This window comes from Lissotriton vulgaris, chromosome 6 (assembly GCF_964263255.1).
Source record: "Lissotriton vulgaris chromosome 6, aLisVul1.2, whole genome shotgun sequence".
Taxonomy (NCBI): Eukaryota; Metazoa; Chordata; class Amphibia; order Caudata; family Salamandridae; genus Lissotriton; species Lissotriton vulgaris.
In genome coordinates this window covers 1,359,357,514-1,359,380,742 of record NC_141694.1, presented here as the reverse complement: position 1 = coordinate 1,359,380,742, position 23,229 = coordinate 1,359,357,514, and the positions used below count along the sequence as shown (strand labels likewise).

The window sequence follows — 23,229 nt, the reverse complement described above, 5'->3', positions numbered from 1 at the left end:
ACTCTTTGTTTTTAATGTTGTGATGAAATTATAAAGACCGGTTTCGAATTCTGAACATTTATTTAAACTGGCAGATACTAAATTTCATGAATGTTTCCTTCTATCTTTTTTTCCCACAGACATCTCACATTATCACAGAATGACCAAGCTGCACTCACTGGAGGAAAGGTACTTCTCAATGAATATCAAAGAGGAATTAGCTTACATATGATTTTTGAGTGAAATTGTGTATATGTTTTCACTACTGATAGTTTGTTGCTCTTTTTCAGGGTTTCCCCTTCTTGTTCCAACATATACGTGATGGAATTAATATCCGACAAACCTGCAACTTGATTTTTAGCCTAAGTCGTTATAACAATCGCCTGGCAGAACATGTAAGTACTGGCGCAGAGCCTTGTTATTATGAAGCTGTGAAAAAGAAGGGGACTGTCCTATTCTGTAATGAAAGACAAATCCTAATTATTCCAATTTTAATTGGGTAATGAAGGCTTTTGCTAAAATAAATGTTTAGGGAACAGAGCTGCTTGTTGTGGCAAATTCTCCCACCACCATCTACAACTATCTCTTAGTCAGGCAAACACTATGTTCGAGGCATGTTGGCTGCTGAATTCATTTCTGTGCATAGATCGCCACCTAGTGTTTGGTCCGGATGATTGCACATTGTTGTCCTGGAAGAGTCTTCGAAGTATCACAAGGTAGGTGGCTCCTCCCTTGGACTACAGTGCACATGGGCATCCTCTCCATGCTCAGATTGTTTTTTTCCGCCATTGGGTTCGGATGTACTTTCCAGCACTCCAAGTTCAGAATAAAGTTAAACTTTTCAAAAGGCAAAAAGTCCTTCGGTTCTCGTCTGTATTGTTCGCGATTTTACCGATAACCTTCTTTAACATTAGTTTGCACTCGGGTTGTCGAATCGGGCCGTTAGGCCTTCTCGACGCCACGTGGACCGACGGTCGATGGAACGAAGCCCTTTCAAATACTGCCCGCAGTGCAACTCAAAGTTCCCGCACACCGATAAACATCCAGTGTGCAACAAATGCTTGTCTCCAGATCATAATGAAGACAATTGCCTAGCTTGTGCCCAGTTCCGGTTCAAAAAGACGATCCGGAATCGACGGGCGGCAAGGCAAGAAATGCAGAGGTCGGCACCAGAGTCCGAGAATATCTTCGACGACAAAGAAGAACTGGTTGACTCCAAAGACTCGGTTCAAGAGGGAGATCAATTCTCCGAGCACGACTCTGAATATTATACCGACGACGAAGAACAGATCGTCGATGTCGAAGAATACGAACAAGGTATTGTAGCTGTCGAAGATGACTCCGATGACGACGAGGAGCGAACCGTGAGTACAACGCCCCATACAGACACTACACCAATATCAGAGACTCCGGTCGAGGCATCGCCAGCAGGCCTTAGCCAAGATCAAGATACTAGTTCTACAGCCCCGCCATTCCGCCCGGCTAAGAACATACAAAAAGAGCCTTCTGAGACACGTAATCCAAGGCCGGTTCCATCGAAACCGAAACTCATCAACACAACAGTCTTCGGACCGAAAGTCGTCGAACCGAAGGTGATAAAGCCAAAGGGCGCCGACCCGAAGGCCACCGTTCCCTTAATACCTTCGAAGCCAAAAACCATCAAATCGACCTCAAAGCCAGAGCCCATCGACTCGAGCAAATCGGGTTCGAGTGGTGAAAAAGGAAAGAAGCCTGTCGACTAAGGTAAAAGACCTACGCCCAAGGCGGTCATCGAACCAAAACCGAAACCTAAGGTAGACCACACCAAATCGGTCGAGCCGAAACCCATCGATCCAAACTGGGGCATCGAGCCAAAACGCAGGCTCCGAAAACACCTCTACCACCTAAACAGGTTACCGAGCCGACAAAACCGCTCGGTCCAAAAACAGTGGTGAAACCTGTAAAAGACGTCGGACCGACAAAACCTGTCGCCAAGCCTCAAAAACCAATCCAGGCACCAAAAGCGGTCGAACCAAGTACAGGCATCGAACCGAAAAAGGTCAAACCAAAAACTATGGTGCCAAGGCAAAAGACTGGAAGAGGAGATCATCCATCCAGACCCATCCACAGAAGATCAGTCAAAACTATATATTGACCCAAATACTGGGAAAGTGACTGTTTATAAAAGGAAGAAAAGACCAGTGCCTAGTGAAGACTTTTCTAAAATTCCACTCAAAAAGAAGAGACTGTGCTACCTCTCCTATTCTTTTACAACCTATCTCTCCAGCTATGCCTGCTACTCCATACACACCATACTCACCTGCACCCTCTGACTATAACCAAGATCAGGATGCAGATGTGGGTTTTGGAGATATACAAAACCCATATGTAGACCCCAATACACAACCATGGGGGGGTGGAGGTGAGCCAGACAATGAGGGGGCTCTACCCATTACAGACCATACAGTATACCCAGCTAAGCCATCACCCACAGAAGACACAGAGGCTTTTAGCTCCTTAATAGACAGAGCTGCAAGCTACCATAATGTAGACATGCATTCTGATGCTATAGAAGAGGACTTTCTATTTGATACGCTGGCAACATCAGAAAGAAGTGTCAAAACTCTCCCCATGTTAAAGGGCGTCCTAAAGCACGCAAATGACATCTTCAAAGACACTGCTAGGGCACGTGTCATCAACCCTAGAATAAAGAAGTAGTATAGGGCTGCACCAGTAGACCCTACATACATCAGGGGACAACTGCCTTTAGACTCATTGGTGGTATCCAACGCACGAAAGCGTGCAAATTCACAAACAACTGGAGAGGCTCCTCCTCCTGACAAGCAATCTAAGATTTTAGAAGCATCAGGCAAAAAGTAGCAGCTCAAGCAGCAAACTCATGGAGAATACACAGGCCTTGCTGGCCAGGTATGACAGGGCACACTATGATAGTTTAGAAGGACTTCTCCAATACTTACCCGAGCCTTGCAAAGAGCAGGCATATGAACTTATACAAGAGGGAAAGCTCATCACCAATGCCTCCATTAAGTGTGCTCTAGACGCGGCAGATACAGCTGCCAGATCTATTAACACAAGCGTACTGCTTAGAAGGTACGCATGGCTTCGCATATCTGGATTCAAAAATGAAGTACAGGTCACAATTCTTAACCAGCCTATAAATCCAGATTTCTTGTTTGGTCCAGCAGTTGACTCAATTCTGGACAAAATGAAAAAGGACACCGAAACGGCAAGGTCCATGCGAGCCCTTCAGTCCCAACAACACAGAGGCTCCTTTCGTCGCTCAAGTTATAGAGGAGGAGCGCGAGGTAACACATCGCAGCAATCCACCACTTACAAAACTAATACGCATTCCACATACAATAAAAACACGAACAGGGGTGGATACAGAGGAAATAACACTAAGGGCAGGGGTCGTGGAGGCAATGCCTATAAATCCTCCACTAACACCAGACAGTGACTTCTTGGCACTACCCCCAGACCATATAACACCGGTCGGGGGAAGACTACAACAATTCCTGCTAGTCTGGTTAAACATCACTACAGACATGTGGGTAAGGCAAATTATCCAACATGGCTATTGCCTAGAACTCACGTCAACACTACCCAACATACCACCCGTGCACAGGAACATATAACATTACTACAGCAAGAGGTCATCAGTATGCTACAAAAGGGGGCCATAGAACCAGTCCCACTACAACACCAAGGAACGGGAGTATACTCACTATACTTCCTCATTCCGAAAAAGGACGGTTCACTCAGACCAATATTAGACCTCAGGCTCCTCAACCTGTACATTCTGTCAGAGCACTTTCATATGCTCACTCTCCAACAAGTCTTACCACTGCTTCGCCAGGGAGACTTCCTAGCAACTCTAGACCTCAAAGACGCATACTTTCATATACCAATACACCCTGCTCACAGAAAGTATCTAAGGTTTACTATTCAAGGACAGCACTACCTGTTCAAAGTCCCACTATTTGGTGTAACAACAGCTCCACGGGTGTTCACCAAATGCCTAGCAACAGTGGCGGCACATCTCAGGAGACAACACATTCATGTGTACCCATATCTGAACGATTGGCTAATACAAGCGCCATCAGCCCAGCAATGTGCTAGCCACATGTCAAAGACCATTCATCTCCTGCACAAACTAGGCTTCTCGCTAAACTACCCGAAGTCGCACCTGCAACCCTCCCACGTACAACAGTACCTGGGAGCAACAATAGATACACTAGCAGCAAAGGCATATCCAAACGCAGCACGGATAAACGGAATGCAAACGTTAATCCAAAGGTTCAGACCCCAACACTCATTACCAGCTCGAGTGTTTATGCAACTCATAGGCATGATGGCCTCGTGCATATTCATAGTCCCTCATGCCAGGTTACACATGCGTCCGCTTCAGGAGTGCCTAGCAAAGGCATTGGAACCAGCCTCAAGGGCAATTACAGGACCTAGTGTTGGTGACCAGTCGAGCATACAACTCTCTGCATTGGTGGAATCCACAAAAACCTTTGCAAAGGACGACTGTTCCAAGAGCCTGTCCCACAAATAGTGATGACAGCGGATGCATCCCTGCTAGGCTGGGGAGCCCATGTCCTGCATTACACAGTTCAGGGACTATGGACTATACGACAGAAAAAAATGCACATCAACCTTCTGGAGTTGACGGCGGTCTTTCTAGCCCTAAAAGCATTAAAAAAACACTTATGCAACAAGACTGTGTTGATCCGGACGGACAACATGACAGCTATGTATTATATTCAAAAACAAGGAGGAACACACTCCCCACAGCTGTCGCACCTAGCTCAAAGCATGTGGAAATGGGCCATTCAGAGGAACATGTTTCTCATGCCAGAACACCTACCAGGCAAGGACAATCAAATAGCCGACCTGCTCAGCAGGCACAGTCAGCAGATGCACGAATGGGAGATTCACCACAATGTGCTCCAACCATTCACCACCCCCTTTTCTGAATCGTTTTGTCCACCATAAGCGTGGAAGGGTATACTCCGATGTGAGTCACTTGCTCATTGCACCATCAGGATTCAAGCAAGCCGGGCCGAAGACGGCTGTAATGCCAGAAACCGGTCCCAGGAAGCTTGTTTCCTTCCCAGTATAAGAATTGGCTTGGTAGTTTGGTCTGCCCTGTTCCCATGATGCACTGGGCCAGGGACAGACTAATTTGCATGCAGCCAGATTCTGAGCTGGGATAGTGCAGTGAGCTAAAAAACGGTGATGAATCAAGCCCTGATCTGTTGACTGGGTGTGAGTGTTCTGTTTCATTCAGATACTCTGTCCATCACCACACCCTTTTCTGAATCGTTTTGTCCACCATAAGCGTGGAAGGGTATACTCAGATGTGAGTCCCTTGCTCATTGCACCATCAGGATTCAAGCAAGCCGGGCCGAAGACGGCTGTAATGCCAGAAACCGGTCCCCGGAAGCTTGTTTCCTTCCCAGTATAAGAATTGGCTTGGTAGTTTGGTCTGCCCTGTTCCCATGATGCACTGGGCCAGGGACAGACTAATTTGCATGTAGCCTGGTTCTGAGCTGGGATGGTGCAGTGAGCTAAAAAACGGTGATGGATCAAGCCCTGATCTGTTGACTGGGTATGAGTGTTCTGTTTAATTCAGATACTCTGTCCATCACCACCCCCTTTTCTGAATCCAACCATTCTTCCGGCAGTGGGGACAACCGGAGATAGATCTGTTTGCCACAAGCGAAAACGCAAAATGCCAGTACTTTGCCACCAGGTTCCCACATCCGCAGTCGCAAGGCAACGCGATATGGATGAACTGGTCAGGCAAATTTGCGTACGCTTTTCCCCCAGCTCCATTAATACCGCTAGTGGCACGCAAAATGCGCCAACATTCGCTGACGCTAATCATAGTTGCTCCCACATGGGCGAGGCAACCATGGTACACGATGTTCCTAGAACTGTCAGTGGTGCCTCATCAAAGACTGCGACTAACACCCAGTCTTCTAACTCAGAACCATGGCGAAATCCAACACCCAGACCCGCAACAGCTGAACCTGGCGATTTGGCTCCTGAAATCCTAGAGTTTGGATACCTAAACTTGCTTCCAGACTGTATGAATATTATCAAAGAGGGAAGAAGACCCACTACCAGAGCATGTTATGCAGCTAAGTGGAAACGCTTTGTCATTTACTGCAGTAACAACGACATAAACCCATTAGACGCTTCAACACAAAACATCATTTGCTATCTCTTGCACTTACAACGTTGCAATTTAGCCTACTCATCCATCAGGATACATCTAGCTGCGTTAGCAGCATATCTCCAAAACAGGCAACACCTTTCACTATTTAGAGTGCCAGCAATTAAAGCATTTATGGAGGGACTTAAACGAGTAATTCCCCCAAGACACCCACCTTCACCAGTCTGGAATCTAAACATCGTTTTAACCAGACTTATGGGACCACCTTTTGAACCACTACACTCATGCAAACTACGATTTCTTACTTGGAAGGTGGCTTTCCTTATTGCCATTACTTCACTTGGAAGACTTAGTGAGCTGCAAGCCCTAACTATTCAAGAGCCATTCATTCAAGTACATGCGAATAGAGTAGTTCTCAGAACAAACCCTAAATTCATGCCAAAAGTGGTATCCCATTTTCATATAAATCAAACTATAGACCTGCCAGAGTTCTTTCAAAACCCACAGACAGTTGCTGAAAGGGCCTTGCATACTCTAGATGTCAAGAGAGCTCTGCTTTACTATATAGATAGAACTAAGGCATTTCGAAAGACAAAACAGTTGTTTGTTGCTTTCTCACCACAACACAAAGGCAACCCTATTTCAAAATCAGGTATAGCCAGATGGATCGTTAAGTGCATTCAGATATGTTACTTAAAGGCAAAACGCACCTTAACAGTTCCCCCTAGGGTGCATTCTACATGCAAACTAGGGACATCCATGGCTTTCCTAGGAAATATTCCTTTACACGAAATTTGTAGAGCAGCCACATAGACAACCATACATACATTTACAAAACACTACTGTGTAGATGTACATTCCAAACAGCAAGCTGCTGTAGGACAGGCTGTTCTCAAAACTCTTTTTCAGACTGCTGCAGCTGGCACAGGCAGCCACCGCTAGGATAGATACTGCTATACATTCTATGCACAGATATGAATTCAGCAGCCCACATGCCTCGAATGGAATATGCTACTTACCAGTATGCATCTGTTCTTGGCATGTAGGGCTGCTGACATTCATATCGCCCACCCGCCTCCCCGGTGCCTGTCGCAGCTGTAGCATTCACTCTTTGCATGGACATTTCTTACTGTACTATACTCCATCTCTGCCACAATGGCGAAAAACAATCTGAGCATGGAGAGGATGCCCATGCGCACTGTAGTCCAAGGGAGGAACCACCTATCTCGTGATACTTCGAAGACTCTTCCAGGACAACAATGTGCAATCATCCGGACCCAACACTAGGCGGCGATCAATGCACAGATATGTATGTCAGCAGCCCTACATGCCAAGAACAGATGCATACTGGTAAGTAGCATATTCCTTCACAGTGAGAGACTTGTCTCACACTTAAAAGTGCATAATCAACCCAGAAGGTTAAAGGTTAACCGTGCCAGCAAGGCAGTTTCTCTAAAGCTCTGTGACCACTTTAGTTAAATCGAAAATTATATTGTTTTAAAGTAACATTTCCATTCCACATGACTTCTCCATACTGCATGGGCATTCATTCAAAGTTCTTGTGATGTAATCACAAGTGACCACTGGAAGCTTCTTCCTACTCCAGTAAAACAGCATGACTCACAGTGTCAAACTGCCTCTTTCCTTCAATCAGGCCAGAGGAGCTGGATGGCAGTCAGTCTCCTTGTGCAGACAGTCACAGTTTACTGCATCCAGACTTCACAGAGTTCCTTTTGTGGTGTTCCTGGCTGGCTTGTGTCTCCACAACAGACAGTGTCTCTTCTGGTCCTTCCACGTCTGCCTAGATCAGCAAATGGTACCACCTTATTCGTAGTTGACACTTTGACCTTGGTGTTGCCAATAAAGCACTAGTCTTCCTCTGGAGAATACTCTATGCGGAAACTGTTCACAATGACTGTTAGTTCACTTTATCACTCCCTGCCCAGTACCAGCAAGGAATCTTCACCCAGTTCAGTGCCAAACCAGCTATAACTGGTCAACTGCTCTCCTCCTGAAAGAGTGTTTCAGGTGCTTTGATGTGTCCCTGGGGAAGCAACAAGATCATTCCATCTTGATCCTATCTTACAGAACACAAAGTCCTTGGTATTTGGGGGTGGGGAAGGGGTGCTGAAACATGCATATAAGAGATTGCTGAATCATACATTTCATCAGTCTTGCATCTATTTCCAAGTGTTGTTCCATGCATGTTTGCGAGGCGAGCTGGTCTGTTTATTTGAAGCCTCAGAAGGATTAGCTCAGTGGTTAACATGCCACACACCACCTCCCAATGCTACCTTCTGGTCATCTTGGACTGTGTCCATTCATGTTGGCTACAGACAGCAGTACTATTCCTGTGTTAAATCTGGCACTTCTAAAGGATACTTCTGACCGCAGATTCCTCACCTTAGAATGTTCCGTAGGCATCAGACTGGATAAGGAAACCTTATATCACCAATGCTTCCGTTTGCCAGCGCCCTGCAGCTCTGTTTTGACTCCATACAACCCTGAAAGTGGTAGAGCAAAGCCGCCTGTAAATGGCCACCTGCTCGCTGATGCCAGTTCCTTTCTTTCTGATGCAGATCCGGTTCTCTGCTCCCAATTTTGTTGGCCTTCCAAGGACTCCTAAAACAGAAAATCCATTGTGCTAGGAAACAATGTTCCCTCCTAAGACTGCAGGTTTGAAACCATTCCTTGATTGTAGAAAACAAATGTCAGCCACAGACGTACACAAGGTGTGTCTCTGGTGTTTGTGCTAGGGACACGAAGTCATGTATCTGAAAGAAACAGGTTAGTATTAGATTCCTTACCTTAGACTATCCCCAGGCGTCAGACTGGATCCGGAAATTTTTGCGTAGCAATACCCCTGCGTGTCGTTAGGCGTCGTCTCTGGCTCCGCGTCCGTCGTCGGCGTAGTTTGCGCCGGAATGATGTCCTCAGAGTACTTAGACGCCGCCCATGCACGCTGACGTCAGTTCTTCTTTTTTCCGCGCCAGCTAGCGCAGATCCGGAGAAGCTCTACCCCTTAGTCACTTTTTGACTAAAACTTTTTTGATCATTTTTGATCCTCTTCTAGTCGTTCTCGACTCTTCAGGTGCCGGTAGGGATGCCCGGGTTCAAACCCTGCTCAAAGTGTAGTCGACTGATGTTGAATACCGACCTCCATCGCCGGTGTCTGCAGTGCCTAGGCCTCGACCACGACGACCAATCCTGTTCCGACTGTCGAGCCCTGACATCGAAGGCTAGGCGGGAGCGGTCCCGCAAGCGGCTCGAGCTCTGGCAGTCGGCCCCCGCCATTCGAGGTCCCGGTCCCACAGGAGGTCGAGGGACCGGTCGCGTGGTAGGAGCCCTCGCAGCTCCGGAAGTTGGCATCGTTCTTCTAGTTCCTCCTCAGGTAAGAGGCCTGAGAGGTCGGAGCGGCGTCATCGCTCCTCCGACCGCCCCCGACGCTCGCCCGACGTGGCCGGGGTTTTGGGTGGCAGCACCCACGCGGCTCCGCCGAAGTCACAAACGTTGCATCGTGCCCCATACCTACGGGTCCTTGAGCACGATGCGACGCGGGAGGAGATCGAGCATTACCTCATGGCCATGAGGTTGCTCTCTACTCCGCCGGGCCACACGGCGCCTTCGGGCCCAGTGGGCCCGGCTCCGGGGCCTAGCGGGTCGAGTGCTCCGGCACCGACTCCGTCGGCGGCTTCGGCCCAGACGCCGCCGGCGACTTCGGTCCCGGCTCCTCAGGCCCCGTCCGGATCCGGGTCGACACCGGTCGACCTTACGACCTCGCCGGCGGCGTCCCCGAGGGTGTCACTGTGAGAAGTTGGCCTGATATATGATGCTCACTAGTTCTAGTGATCACCTTGTATCAGTCCAAACAACCCTTATGGTGATTGGTTGTAAGTCAACCTTATAGACCAGCTATCCTAATGGTAGCATGGACAAAGCAGTCTTAGGCTAAACTCTATTGGCATGTGAAGCCAGCTGTTTTACCACATATAACCCCTTAAATACCAAGTGAAAGGACACCACACAGGTAGTTATGAAAATAAACAAGTATTTATTAACTAACATACACCTCTGAACTCTTTATGAGGTCAGAGGGCTAAGCACATGACAAACTCTTAGGAAAAATACACTCAAGTTGCACGATTCACAATGGTGCCCTAGGGGCACGACAAACCATATACTAGGAACAATGAAATGCGAGGAAAGAAGGTACTGTAAGAAGATCCAGAGGCTGGAGGATCGCTGGGACTACGCTACTGACTAGGTAAGTAAGGAGCAGGAGGCCCACGGGACTCACGTGCAGAGTGGAAACTCTCACGCGGGATGCGTACCAACGTCTATGGATCTCACAGTTTAGAAAGTTACGGATTCCGGACGAACCCGGCTGGATGGAGGGAAAACAACAGTGGACCTAAACACTAGGATAGTGAACACTGACTTTAGCACCTAGAAGCTTTAGTTACCTAACCCACAGGCTGCGGGTGCATAGGGCTGAAGTGGTGTCTGGTTTGCTGCGTTGATCCCGGTGAAGCCTGAAACAAGGAGTTGCTGGCAGGCGGCCAGATGGAGGAGTCCGGCGGTTCCAAGGATGGAACTAGGAAGAAGAAGTCCTGAAAGGGAAGGGGACAGAGTCTAGGTCACTAGCCAGTGACGGTGCTGGAACCAGGTGCTGTCGCCGCAGTCAGGTGGAGGACGGGACACTTCTCTCTGTAGCTGCGCGGACCAGGAGCTGTTCTCTATGACCAGGCTGGAGGCACGAGCTGTCCCACGTAGTCTGCTGCTGTTGGCGGTGTTGGATCGTCGATCTGGTCAACAGGCCTTGGCAAGTGCAAGCCACGCGGTGGAACAAAGATGGCGTCTGGTGCGGACCAGGAGGGTCCGGGGTGCTTCTCGTTTACAAGGAAGCAAGGGCCAGTCTGGGGGACCAGACCAGCAGTGTTGAAATCTTCGGGTCGTCGTCTGAGGTCACTAGCCAGCCGGCAAATGACCAGACAACAGGAAAAGCAGCAACCAGGCAAAAGGGCCCCACACAGATCTCGTGGATGCTGGGGGGCTGGTCTTAGGTGCAGGAGCTGCGTCGGTGTGGGGCTTCTCAAACCCCAATGCACTCACTCGAGGATCCCTCGGCGGTCGTGCTGGAAGCGCTGTGCAGGTTTCTTCAAGATGGCCGTCTCCAAGTTGCTCGTCGCACCCACGGGTCTCAGCTGTGCTGTGGATGTGGGTAGAGGTCAGAGGAGTCTGAAGGTCCGGGTCTCGTCGAGCTGGGTCGTCGGGTTCCAGGAAGGAAGGACTTGCAGCAAACCGCACAGGAGCTTGATGGTGCCTGCGAAGCAGGATGGTCACTCCCTGACCATAGGAGAGATTCTTCAGTCTTCTGATGTTCAGGAGGTCGAAGGTCAAGAGTTCTTCGTGGAAGTTGTCAAGATTAATCTAACTTGAAATGGGACCAGCTCCTACCTTTATTCAGCTAAAGGGGGCTGCACTACGACTAGGTCCCTCCCCTGGGTGGGACCAGGAAGGGGGGTGGTTACACCCCCTATCCTTTGTCCGGTCTTGCGCCAGCTCTGGGGCTGGAGTGCCCCAGGAACTGGTTTAGACCGGAGTATGCACAGGGACACCTTGTGTGCCCCAGGCATGTCTCATTCCTTTCAGCCCTGTCCTACCTAATTCACAAAATCCTGTCTGGGGTGGTGCCAGCACCTCCCAAGGCAGGAAACCCTTTGTCCAAGCCTCCCTCGCTGGAAGGACTCCCAGCAGCAGGAGGTCAGACTTGTGTCTGTGGTGGCAGCATCCTTTTTGTGATGCTGAGGCTCGAGATAACTTTAACCGGGGTTCACGGTTACATACATGTTGTGTCCCTCTAGAAGGGTGGAATGCTACCCCCGTCGCCAGACTTGGCGAGGGGGTAGTATTACAATTCATATGACACCTTACTCGACATGTTTTGATAATGCTATACCAAAGTTAGCATTTGACCGCGAGGTTCATAATGCACTTAAGAGTATATGGTATAGAGTTATCATGGAACAGCTATTAGGACTTGGTTCCGCAAGCTGCAAACGGGCTCAACTCATGCCATAGCACCATCTCACATAATTCCAAGCACTCTGCCTTTCGCTCCTTGTGTGGCCAAGGAAGGTGCGCCCCCACACGTGCCGCCAGCCACACGCCGCATCAACAGAATCTTCAGCGCGGTGGCGGCCTTGGAAACCGCCGGGGAGGCGGTCGGGGACAACGGTGAGGCCAGTCCGCACCTGCTCCCGCAGCATCTGCCTCAAAACCTTCCTAGTCCGAGTTTTCAGGCCCATGTAACGCCCTTGGGGGGCAGGGTTCGCCATCACCTCTCCCACTGGCGCACCGTCACATCGGACAGGAGGGTGCTGCAAATCGTTCGAAGTGGCTACTCTCTCCCTTTCGAGGTGACCCCTCCAGCCATGCCACCGCAGTACCACCGCGTGTCGGGGGACCACTTGCGACTTCTGCAGGAGGAAGTTACGGCCCTCTTGGCCAAGGGGGCCATCGAGCGCGTTCCTGGGCCAGAAGTAGGGTGTGGTTGTTACTCCCACTTCTTTCTGGTTCCCAAGTAGGGCAAAGGGAGCCTACGCCCTATTTTGGACCTACGGAACGTCAACGGCTTCCTCCAGAAAGAGAAGTTCAAGATGTTGACTTTGGCTCAGGTCTTGGCTGCCCTAGACCCGCAAGACTGGATGGTGGCGTTGGACAAGCAGGACGCTTACTTTCACATCCCCGTCCTGCCGGCCCACCGGCGTTAACTGCGGTTCACGGTAGGCCTCGAGCACTTTCAGTTCACCGTGCTCCCCTTTGGCCTTACCAGTGCCACACGGGTGTTCACGAAAGTGATGACGGTGGCCGCAGCTCATCTGCGCAGGTTAGGGGTTTCAGTCTTCCCCTACCTCGACGACTGGTTGTTGAAGGCGGGCTCGCCCCAGGCAGTCGTCAACCACCTCCAGTTGACGGTGGATCTCCTGCACCTGCTGGGGTTTTCCATCAACGTGCTGAAATTACACCTGTGTCCCTCCCAAAAGCTCCTCTTCATCGGAGCTGTTCTCGACTCGGCGCAGTTTCGGGTCTATCCTCCCGATCAGCGAGTCCGGGATATTCAGGCTCTGATCCCGATCTTTCAGCCTTTATCCCGGGTTTCGGTCAGGTTGACGCTGTGGCTTCTGGGGCTGATGGCTTCCTGCATCCTTCTGGTGCATCACGCCTGGTGGCGGATGCGGGCTCTGCAGTGGGACCTGAAGTTTCAGTGGGCCCAGCATCAGGGCAACCTGTCCGACCATGTCCTGATCTCGGAGGGCACTGCCTCTCCCTTCCCCAACCAGAGCATGTAGTTGTGATGGACGCGTCCCACCAGGGCTGGGGAGGCCACATGGGAGAGGCGGAGATCAGAGGGCTCTGGTCTCCGGCGGAGTCCCAGCTCCATATCAACCTTCTGGAGCTGCGGGCGATTCGTCTGGCACTGAAGGCATTCCTCCCCTCTGTCCGAGGCGAGTGCATTGAAATGGTGTTCACGGACAACACCACCGCCATGTGGTACTGCAACAAACAGGGTGGTGTGGGGTCCTGGACCCTCTGTCAAGAGGCTCTGCGCCTCTGGCAGTGGCTGGAACATCAGGGCGTGACCCTGGTGGTTCACCACCTGGCAGGTTCTCTGAACGCCAGGGCGGACGAACTCAGCCGACGGTGCTCGATGGATCACGAATGGCGTCTGAACTCGGACGTGGCACAAGGCATCTTTCTGCAAAGGGGAGAGCATTGGTTAGATCTATTCGCCACCGAACAGAACGCGCAATGTCATCAGTTCTGCGCTGTGAGAAGTTGGCCTGATATGTAGTGCTCACTATTCTAGTGATCACTGTGTATCATTCCAAACAACCCTTATTGATGATTGGTTGTAAGTCAACCTTATAGACCAGCTATCCTAGTAGCATGGACAAGAGCAGTATTTAGGCTAAACTCTAGAGGGCGTGTTAAGCCAGCTGTTATACCATCACATATACCCCTTGAACACCAAGTGAAAGGACACCACACAAGTTGTTATGAAAATAAAAGGATATTTATTTATAACAAGTCTACCCTGATCTCTTTATGAGTCAGGGAGCTAAGCACATAACAAAACTCTTAAGAAAATACTTTATGTTGCACAATTTACACAAATGCCCGAGGGGCACGAAAACCCATATACTACAAAAGTGGAATGCGAAATACTAGCAGGTAAGTAACAAGATCCAGAGTCTTCAGGATCGCTAGGACTACACTACTGAACCTTCAGGTTAGGAGCAGGAGGCCTTTGGAGATCGAGTGCAGAGTGTGCACTCTCACGCGGGATGCGGGACAAAGTCTATGGATACTAGTATCTCGTAAAGTTACAGTTATCGGGCGAATCCGACTAGATAGGCTGAAAACGAAAAAGGATCTGGACACTTAGATAGTGAACCTAAGTTGGAGCACCGAAATGCTCAGGTTACCTAGCCCAGGGGCCGCGGCTGCATAGGGTTCAAAAGACGTCGGGAATCCTCGTTACAGTCTATGGAGCCTGAAAGAAGAAGTTGCTGGCAGGCGACCAGTGATGAAGTTTGATGTGATCCAAGCCTGGATCGATGATGGAGACGACCTGAAAGCAGAGGGGACTCAGTTCTTAATCACTAGCCAGTGATTAGGTGGGCACCAGGATGGCACCGGATGAAGTCACCTCGACCAGGTGAGTGGGCGATGCTGGACTCTGCTGTCTCTCGGACCAGGAGGCGTTGTCGGCGACCAGGATGGAGGTGCGAGCTGTCTCACGAAGGTATCTGCTGTCGACGTCGCTGGACCCAGGATTGGGGCAACAACTCTTGGCAAATGCAAGCCCACGCGGTGGAGTCAAGATGGCGTCTGGAGTGGACCAGGAGGGTCCGGGGTGCTCCTCCTTTGGAAGGGAGCAAGGGCCAGTCTGGAGCAACCAGACCAGCGGTGAAATCGTCGTGGTTCGTTGTCAGGAGGGCCACTAGCCAGCAGGCAAGCGACCGGACAATGCGGTGAGCAGCAAAGAGCAGAAGGGCCCCAGGCAGATCTCGTGGATGCTGGGGGGCTGGACTTCGGTGCTGGAGCTGCTCAGGGTTAGGGCTTCTCAAACCCCAAAGCACTCACTCGAGGATCCCTCGGCGGTTGTGCTGGATAGGAGTTGTGCAGTTTTGAAGATGGCCGGTCCCTTCACGTCTCGTCACACCCACGAATCTCAGCTGGGTTGATGATGCAGGAAGAGGCCAGAGGTGCCAGGCAATCCGGGTCTCGTCGAGCTGGGCAGTCTTGATCCGGAGGATGGACTTACAGCAAACCGCATGCGCTTAGATGGTGCCCGCTGGTGCAGGGTGGCTACTCCTTAGCCACAAGTGAGAGTCTTCAGAAATGTTCAAGAGTTCTTTCGTGGAAAGTAGTCAAGATTCAGAATTATCTAATTTGGGAAGGGGGCCCGCTCCTACCTTTATACTAAAGAAAGGGGCTGGCACGCGACTAGGTCCTGCCCATGGGTGGGACCAGGAGGGGGGTGGTTACACCCCTCTCCCTTGTCCGGACTTTCCCCAGCTCAGGGGCTGGTGTGCCCCTGGAACTGGTTCAAGCCGGCATATGCACAGTGAGCACCGGGGTGCCACTTGCAGTCACCTTCCTCTCAGCCCTGCCTACCTGGGATACACAAAACCCTGTCTTGGGTGGTGCTAGCACCGCCCCTGACAGGAAACCCTTTGTCCAAGCTCTCCTCGCTGGAAGGACTCCCAGCAGCAGGAGGTCAGACTTGTGTCTGTGGTGGCAGCATCCATTTTGTGATGCTGAGGCTCGAGTTAACTTTAACCGGGGTTCACAGTTACATACATGTTGTGTCCCTCTAGAAGGGTGGAATGCTAACCCCGTCGCCAGAATTGGCGAGGGGTTAGTATTCCAATTCGTATGACACCTTACTTGACATGTTTTGATAAAGCGATACCAAACATGGCAAATAACCGCAAGGGTTATAATGCACTTCAGAGTATATGGTACGCGTTATCATGGAACAGCTATTAGGACTTGGTTCCGCAAGCTGCAAACGGTCTCAGCTCATGCCAGATTACTATCTCACATAATTCCAAGCACTCTGCCTTCAGGATTGATAAGGCCTGCCATAGGAGTGACTGATAGGAATACATGTGTCCATTTTAGGGTTAGATATAGGAATACTATATCTAAAGCAAAGGGTGATTACACCACCTTGCCCCAGCTGTCGTGCAGCCAGTTGTGTCAGATTTGGATGGCCAGCCAGGGGTGGCATAATACATGCTGCAGCCCCTGGTAGGCTCTGGGTACACCTATGCCCTGGATACCTAAGGTATACTGTACAGGGGCTGATAAGGTGACTCGGTATCCAATTAGATATGTACCTAAGGTACATGGAATCCATTTTACGGAGAGAGCAGTAGGCCTGGGGCCCTGCATAGCAGGGTCCCAGGTCAACTAAGTCCCCCCCCCCCCCCCCAACGAAAGGAGATAAGGCTATCCTTGGCCAGGTAAGCCTATATTGCCTGAGTGGCCATATAAGGTGGTATATGCACTGGCATGGTTACCTCCTATCTCATGGTCCATTAAGCAATCCCTCACCCTAAGGATATCTGAGGGTCTCCACCATAGGGAATCTCTACCTGTGGTGTGTTTTGGCAAAGTAAAAGGTTGGTGTGGGAATGGAGTACTGAAGTGAGACTCCACTAATGTTGGGCTCAACTTCCTCCAATCCCTATCCACCATATGTGCCTTTCTTTCCAGGACTGAGTTGCTGTGAGGTCTCAGGGTCAACCTCTGGCTACCTAAAGCTGAAGGCTGAGTCCCTCTGTTTGGCTTACTGAAGGGACAGGTCAGGTATGGGTTTTTTAGGCCCCAGGTTTGGCTGTGCCCAACAGTGTCCATCTATGGGAGGTCCCTAGCTAATTTTAAGGGGGATCCCTCAGGAGTTTGTTTTATTTTCACTGGGCTAGGACTACTAGCTTCAGTGCCCTTAATCTGCTGATTGGGGAGTTCCTTTGGACAGGGGGCCCTTTGGGGTCCACTACTGGCCTCCCTGACCTCTACAGCCCTGGGCTGACTGAGGCAGGGTAGAGAGAGGCAGGTTACCTGCTCCAGACTGGGTCCCACCTTGGAAGGGTCCACTGACATCAGGGGCTCTGCCAGGCTAGGCCTGACTACCTCTGGGGCAGTTCCTTCACAAGGGGTCAGATGAGTTCCCTGAGGAGGCTGATCCTTTCCTAGAGTCTGGTGGGAGGGAGATTTCTCTTTCTCCCCAATTCTCTCTGTCTGAGTGGAGTGATCCATAGTTTCAGGCTTCACAACACTATTATCTGTCTGAGTTTGAGCTGTGGCCATCACAACTCCACCAACCTTTTCAGGAAGGGACTCAGTTTGGGTATGGGCTGTGACCATCACAGCCTTGCCAACCTGTTCAGGGAAGGAATCTGTCTGAGATTGGGCTGTGACTGGCACAGCACTCCTGACCTGTTTAGGGAGGACATCTTAGTCTGGGGCTGTGGCTATCACTGCCCCACTAACCTTACCATGGAGGTTTATCATTTTAACCCCTCCCTTCTGATGACGGAACCGCTCCGTCATCAGCTACGGTTGGGCTGTGCTGATGACGGAGCGGTTCCGTCATGGCCCGGCCGCCGCGCCTGCGCGGCGCTGATTTCGCGCCTGCGAGGCAGTTCTAATGAGCGGGGCGGGTCATGACGGAACCGCTCCGTCACCAGCACAGCTCAACCGCGGCTGGTGACGGAGCGGTTCTGTCACCAGTATGCGGCCGCCGAGCAGCCGCCCCGCCCACTTAGCACTGCGGCGGAATAGCCGCCGCAGCGAAAGGGTTAAAATGGGTTTCTTGCTCTACCTCAGCCCAGGCTGAGATCTCTAAATCATTCCCCAGTAGGCAATCCACAGGCAAGTTTGGTGACACTGCCACTCTCTTGCGGCCAGTGACACCTCCCCAGCTGAGATTGACCACTGCTATGGGATGATCTCTCTGCACTCCATCAATGTTGGTTACCTGGTATGTGGCTCCAGGTATACGTTGCCTTGAGGGGACTAGGCTCTCAGTCACCATGGTGATGCTAGCCCCTGTGTCTCTGTAGGCCTCAACTTTTGAACCATTGATGAGGGGCTCCTGTCTGTACTTGCCCAAAGTGTTGGGACAAGTTGTGAAGTTGGCAATCCCCATGCCAGTCTCACAGACAAGAGTATCTAAGTTGGGGGACCTGGTTAGGCCAGAGTCCCCAGGAACTCCCAAAGTAAATGCACCCAGATTCTTGGGGGCACTCCCACCACCTGGGGGATTACTACTAGTAGTAACAGGAGGCTGGGAAGTTTTACTTGGGGGTATGTTCTCCTTATTGTCGTTGGCCCTTGGGGAACTGCTGTCAGTTTTGTAATGGCCTACCTGTTTGCAGGTATGACAGTAAGGTTTCTTTTGGGAATTGGAAGGATTTTGGGACCCACCCTTTTCAGAGGATTTTGGGGCCCTGGGGTTTGATCAGAAGATTTATTCCCACCCTTCTCCTGAGGCTTGGTTGATTCTTTCTTTTGGTCACCACCCTGGTTCTTAGGCCTAATCCTGGTTCTGACCCATTTGTCTGCCCTCTTACCCAATTCTTGTGGAGAGGTCAGATCAGAGTCTACCAGGTGCTGGTGTAATAACTGGTTCTGACAATTATTTAAGACTTGCTCTCTCATAATAAGATTATACAATCCTGTGAAGTCAGTAACTTGACTACGTAATAGCCAGCCTTCTAGAGCCTTAGTGGCACAATCAACAAAGTTAGTCCAATCCTGAGACTGAGTTTTCTGGGTGTCTCTGAACAGCAACCTGTACTGCTCAGTTGTTAAGCCAAACCCATCAATCAGTGTATTTTTCAGGTCTTGGTAATTGTTAGCATCCTCAGCTCTAGTAGTGAGGAGCTTATCTCTACCTTTGCCTTCAAAGGAGAGCCACAAGATAGCTGCCCACTGACTCTGGGGGACGCACTGGACAGTGCAGGCCCTTTCCAAAGCAGTCATCCATTTGTGGATGTCATCCCCTTGTTTAAAGGGGGGCACTATCTTACTCAGGTGTCTAGTGTCTAAACTCCTGTCTTTATCTCTAGGGATAATGCTGCCACCAGTGGGGTCTGCCCCACTCAATTTCTGCTCTCTAGCAAAGGCAAGTCTCTCTTTGGCCAGGGTAAGTTCTTCCCTTTCAATCCTCAGATTGACTTCCTTAATCTTAGCTTCATGCTCTCTTCTCTGAGAGGATGTCATCCCTCTGTGAGAAAAGGCCTGAGAGCCATTGGTATGAATGGATCTGTTAGAGCCTCTGGAGAGAGACCTAACTCGTCCATTCCCAATGTTAAGCCTGCCTGAGAGTGGGCCCGGGGGTCCCCCAAGTCCATTTTCATGTCTGCTTAAGTTGGTCCTGGTGTGTCTACTGACTACTACCTGACCTTTGTCTGCCTCGTCCCCTGACAACTCCTGATCCTCTTCCTCTCCTTCACTTCCTGTTCCATTGAGGTTGAGGTCAGGGTCCCCAAGGGTTCCCTCTAAGAGAGGCATGCTCCCATCTGGATTAGAAGGGCCTGTGTTAGAAGCCCTCCTTGCATCATAAGTCTCTAAGAGACCTATCAGAAATGGGATGGTAGGGTTAGAATCCTGTTTTAGCTTCCTGGAGGTACACAGTTGTCTCATCTCCTGGAAGCTAAGAGCTGCATATCTTGACATGACCTGTGGAGGGTCAACTGACATAAGGGGAGCTTCTGAGTTCTCTCCTTTGTCAGACATGCTTTTCTAGTGAGGTGTAAGTGGTGCACTTACCTACACTATTTGTTTGCCTACTGATCCCTTGCTAAGAGTTGTAGTCAGGGTGTGCTAAGCCCTGTTACACTACAACAGCTGGTTCAGTAGAACTCAGAGTATTCTAAGCGAAGTTATATGTACCTTGGTACTTATGTGATCTTTCAAATGATATTCTTAGGATACGTGTGGTAAAACAACAGCAAGCTCAAATCCCAACCGCTGCTCACCAATGTGAGAAGTTGGCCTGATATATAGTGCTCACTATTCTAGTGATCACTGTGTATCATACCAAACGACCCTTATTGATGATTGGTTGTAAGTCAACCTTATAGACCAGCTATCCTAGTAGCATGGACAAGAGCAGTCTTTAGGCTAAACTCTAGAGGGCGTGTTAGGCCAGCTGTTATACCATCACATATACCCCTTGAACACCAAGTGAAAGGACACCACACAAGTTGTTATGAAAATAAAAGGATATTTATTTATAACAAGTCTACCCTGAACTCTTTATGAGTCAGGGAGCTAAGCACACAACAAAACTCTTAAGAAAATATTTTAAGTTGCACAATTTACCCAAATGCCCGAGGGGCACTAAAAACCATATACTCTAAAAGTGGAATGCGAAATACTAGCAGGTAAGTAACAAGATCCAGAGGCTTCAGGATCGCTAGGACTACACTACAGAACCCTAAGGTTAGGAGCAGGAGGCCTAGGGAGATCAGGTGCAGAGTGTGCACTCTCACGCGGGATGCGGGACAAAGTCTATGGATGCTAGTATTCGTAAAGTTACTGTTATCGGACGAATCCGACTAGATAGACTGAAAACGAAAAAGGATCTGGACACTTAGATAGGTAACCTACGTTGGAGCACCGAAATGCTCCGGTTACCTGCCCAGGGGCTGCGGCTGCATAGGGTTCAAAAGACGTTGGGAATCCTCGTTGTAGTCTATGGAGCCTGAAAGAAGAAGTTGCTGGCAGGCGACCAGTGAAGAAGTTCGATGTGATCCAAGCCTGGATCGGTGATGGAGACGACCTGAAAGCAGAGGGGACTCAGTTCTTAATCACTAGCCAGTGATTGTGTGGGCACCAGGATGGCACTGGCTGAAGTCACCTCGACCAGGTGAGTGGGCGACGCTGGACTCTGCAGTCACACGGGCTTGGAGGCGTTGTCGGTGACCAGGCTGGAGGTACGAGCTGTCCCACGAAGGTATCTGCTGTCGGCGATGCTGGACCCAGGTTTGGGGCAACAAACCTTGGCAAAGTCAAGCCCACGTGGTCGATTCAAGATGGCGTCTGGAGTGGACCAGGAGGGTCCGGGGTGCTCCTCTGTTGGAGGGGAGCTAGGGCCAGTCTGGAGCAACCAGACCAGCAATGGAAGTGTACCTAAGGTACACTGTACAGGGACTGATAAGGTGACTCAGTATCCAATTAGATATGTACCTAGGGTACATGGAATCCATTTTACAGAGAGAGCAGTAGGCCTGGGGCCCTGAATAGCAGGGTCCCAGGTCAACTAAGTCGAAAAACCAGCAAAACAGCAGGCAAAAAGTTGGGGGTAACCATAGTCAGATATCCACCTTCCTACAGGCACCCTGCCTCAGACAGCGGACTCTACGGCTCCACACGGTTCGTCGTGCCGCGGATTCGTCTTCGGACGCTTCCTCTTCTCCGGAGGTTGGCTGAATATTGGTGTCGTCCTCCCCGGAGACTGGCCGCCGTGTGGTGTCTGTTTCTGAGGCAGAGGTGCTTGTCGGAGGAGAGGCAGGTTTCCCATTCTTCGGTTCTTTCTGACTTCCAGGTCTGGCCTTTGCCCTTCCCGCTCGGCTTCGGCGACGGCCGCCTTAGTTTGCAGGCGTCGCCCACGGAGGAGCTGCTTTCTGCACCGCGGAGCCCTAAGGAAGCGATTGCGGCCTTCGCTCACACGTTGTCCACGGCTGTGGGCATTCTGCGCATGTGTGACCCGATTGCTTACTTTCCGCCTGACCATCTCTTGGAGGTTCTCTACTTGGGCTCTGGCGGAATTTATTCTCCACTTCGCTCGGAGATGCTGGGCCCGGGCCATGGCTTCCTCAGTCGCCCTCCGTCGCCATGCTTGGCTTCGGGACGGCGTGTTCCCCGAAAATATTCGGGAGCGGCTCATTGATCTTCCGTTTGATGGCAGCCTGTTGTTCCATGCCCCAGCTGACTCTGCCATCCAAAGGTTTCTGGCTGGGCTCCATCCTCCTCCTCCACCTTATCCTTCTCCTCCTCCTTTCCCTCCTCAGTGACTGCTGAGTTGAGCTGGTTCTGGACCTTCTTGGGACGGTTGCTCTTGCTGTAGAGTGTGTTTTCTGGCCACTGAGTCCTCCTTGCTGGTACTTTGGCATTGTTGGCTGCTGGACGGCCCTTTGTTGACTGTGTGTGTTTTTGCTGGAGTTGTTACACAGACTTGGCCCTGAGATTATGCCTTCTGTTTTTTCTTTTGGGCTGCTTGTCAAGCCTTTCACATGGGGTGTTCTTCCCTGTGCCTCTTTTGTTTTTCCTCTGCTGCGGAAGTTCTTCCAAAGAGGGTTCCCATGTCTTGGGACTTAACGTACCCTATGTGGGGTAGTGGTAGCTGTTATATAGCTAAGCTCTGCTGGGGAGATCTGAAAGAAACACGTTAGTATTAGATTTCTTACCTTAGAATTCCTTACCTTGGAATATCCCCAGGCTTCAGACAGGATCAGAAAAGTTTTCGTCAGTAGTACCCCTGCGCGTCGGTAGGCTTCGTCTGCGGCACCGCGTCCGTCGTCGGCATCATGATTGCTGGGATGACGTTGTCGTAGTACTTAGACGCAGCCTTCACGCGCTGATGTCAGTTCTTTTTTCCGCCCCAGCAAGCGCAGATCCGGGAAGAGCACGTACCCTTAGTCATTTTTTGACTAACTTTTTGGTCTTTTTGACTATCTTTTTTCGAGTCGACTTCAACTCCTGGTGCCAGTAGGGATGCCCGGTGTCAAGGCATGTGATGCCTGTCACCGACTGTCAGTTACCGACCCCCACCGCCGGTGTCTCTACTGTTTAGGGGCCGACCAGGATGACAAGTCGTGCCCCGACTGTCCGACCTTGATTTCGAAAGCTAGACGGGAGCGGGCCCATAAGCTTCTCGAGCTCTGGCAGTCGGCTCCGCGCTGTGAGAAGTTGGCCTGATATGTGATGCCCACTATTCTAGTGGGCACTCTGTATCAGTCAAACAACCTTTATGGTGATGG

The 23,229-nt window shown here is 50.5% G+C and overlaps 1 protein-coding gene across 2 annotated transcripts in view; it reads left to right on the top strand.

The window, feature by feature from the left end:
• USP34 (ubiquitin specific peptidase 34) overlaps nucleotides 1–23,229 on the top strand; it is a 2,709,276-nt gene that overhangs the window by 2,166,671 nt on the left and 519,376 nt on the right. For both annotated transcript variants that reach the window (XM_086927486.1, XM_086927485.1), the window contains exons 62-63: nucleotides 120–168; nucleotides 270–374. In XM_086927486.1, coding sequence (XP_086783612.1) covers nucleotides 120–168; nucleotides 270–374 — 154 coding nt within the window. The remainder of the gene's footprint in view (nucleotides 1–119; nucleotides 169–269; nucleotides 375–23,229) is intronic.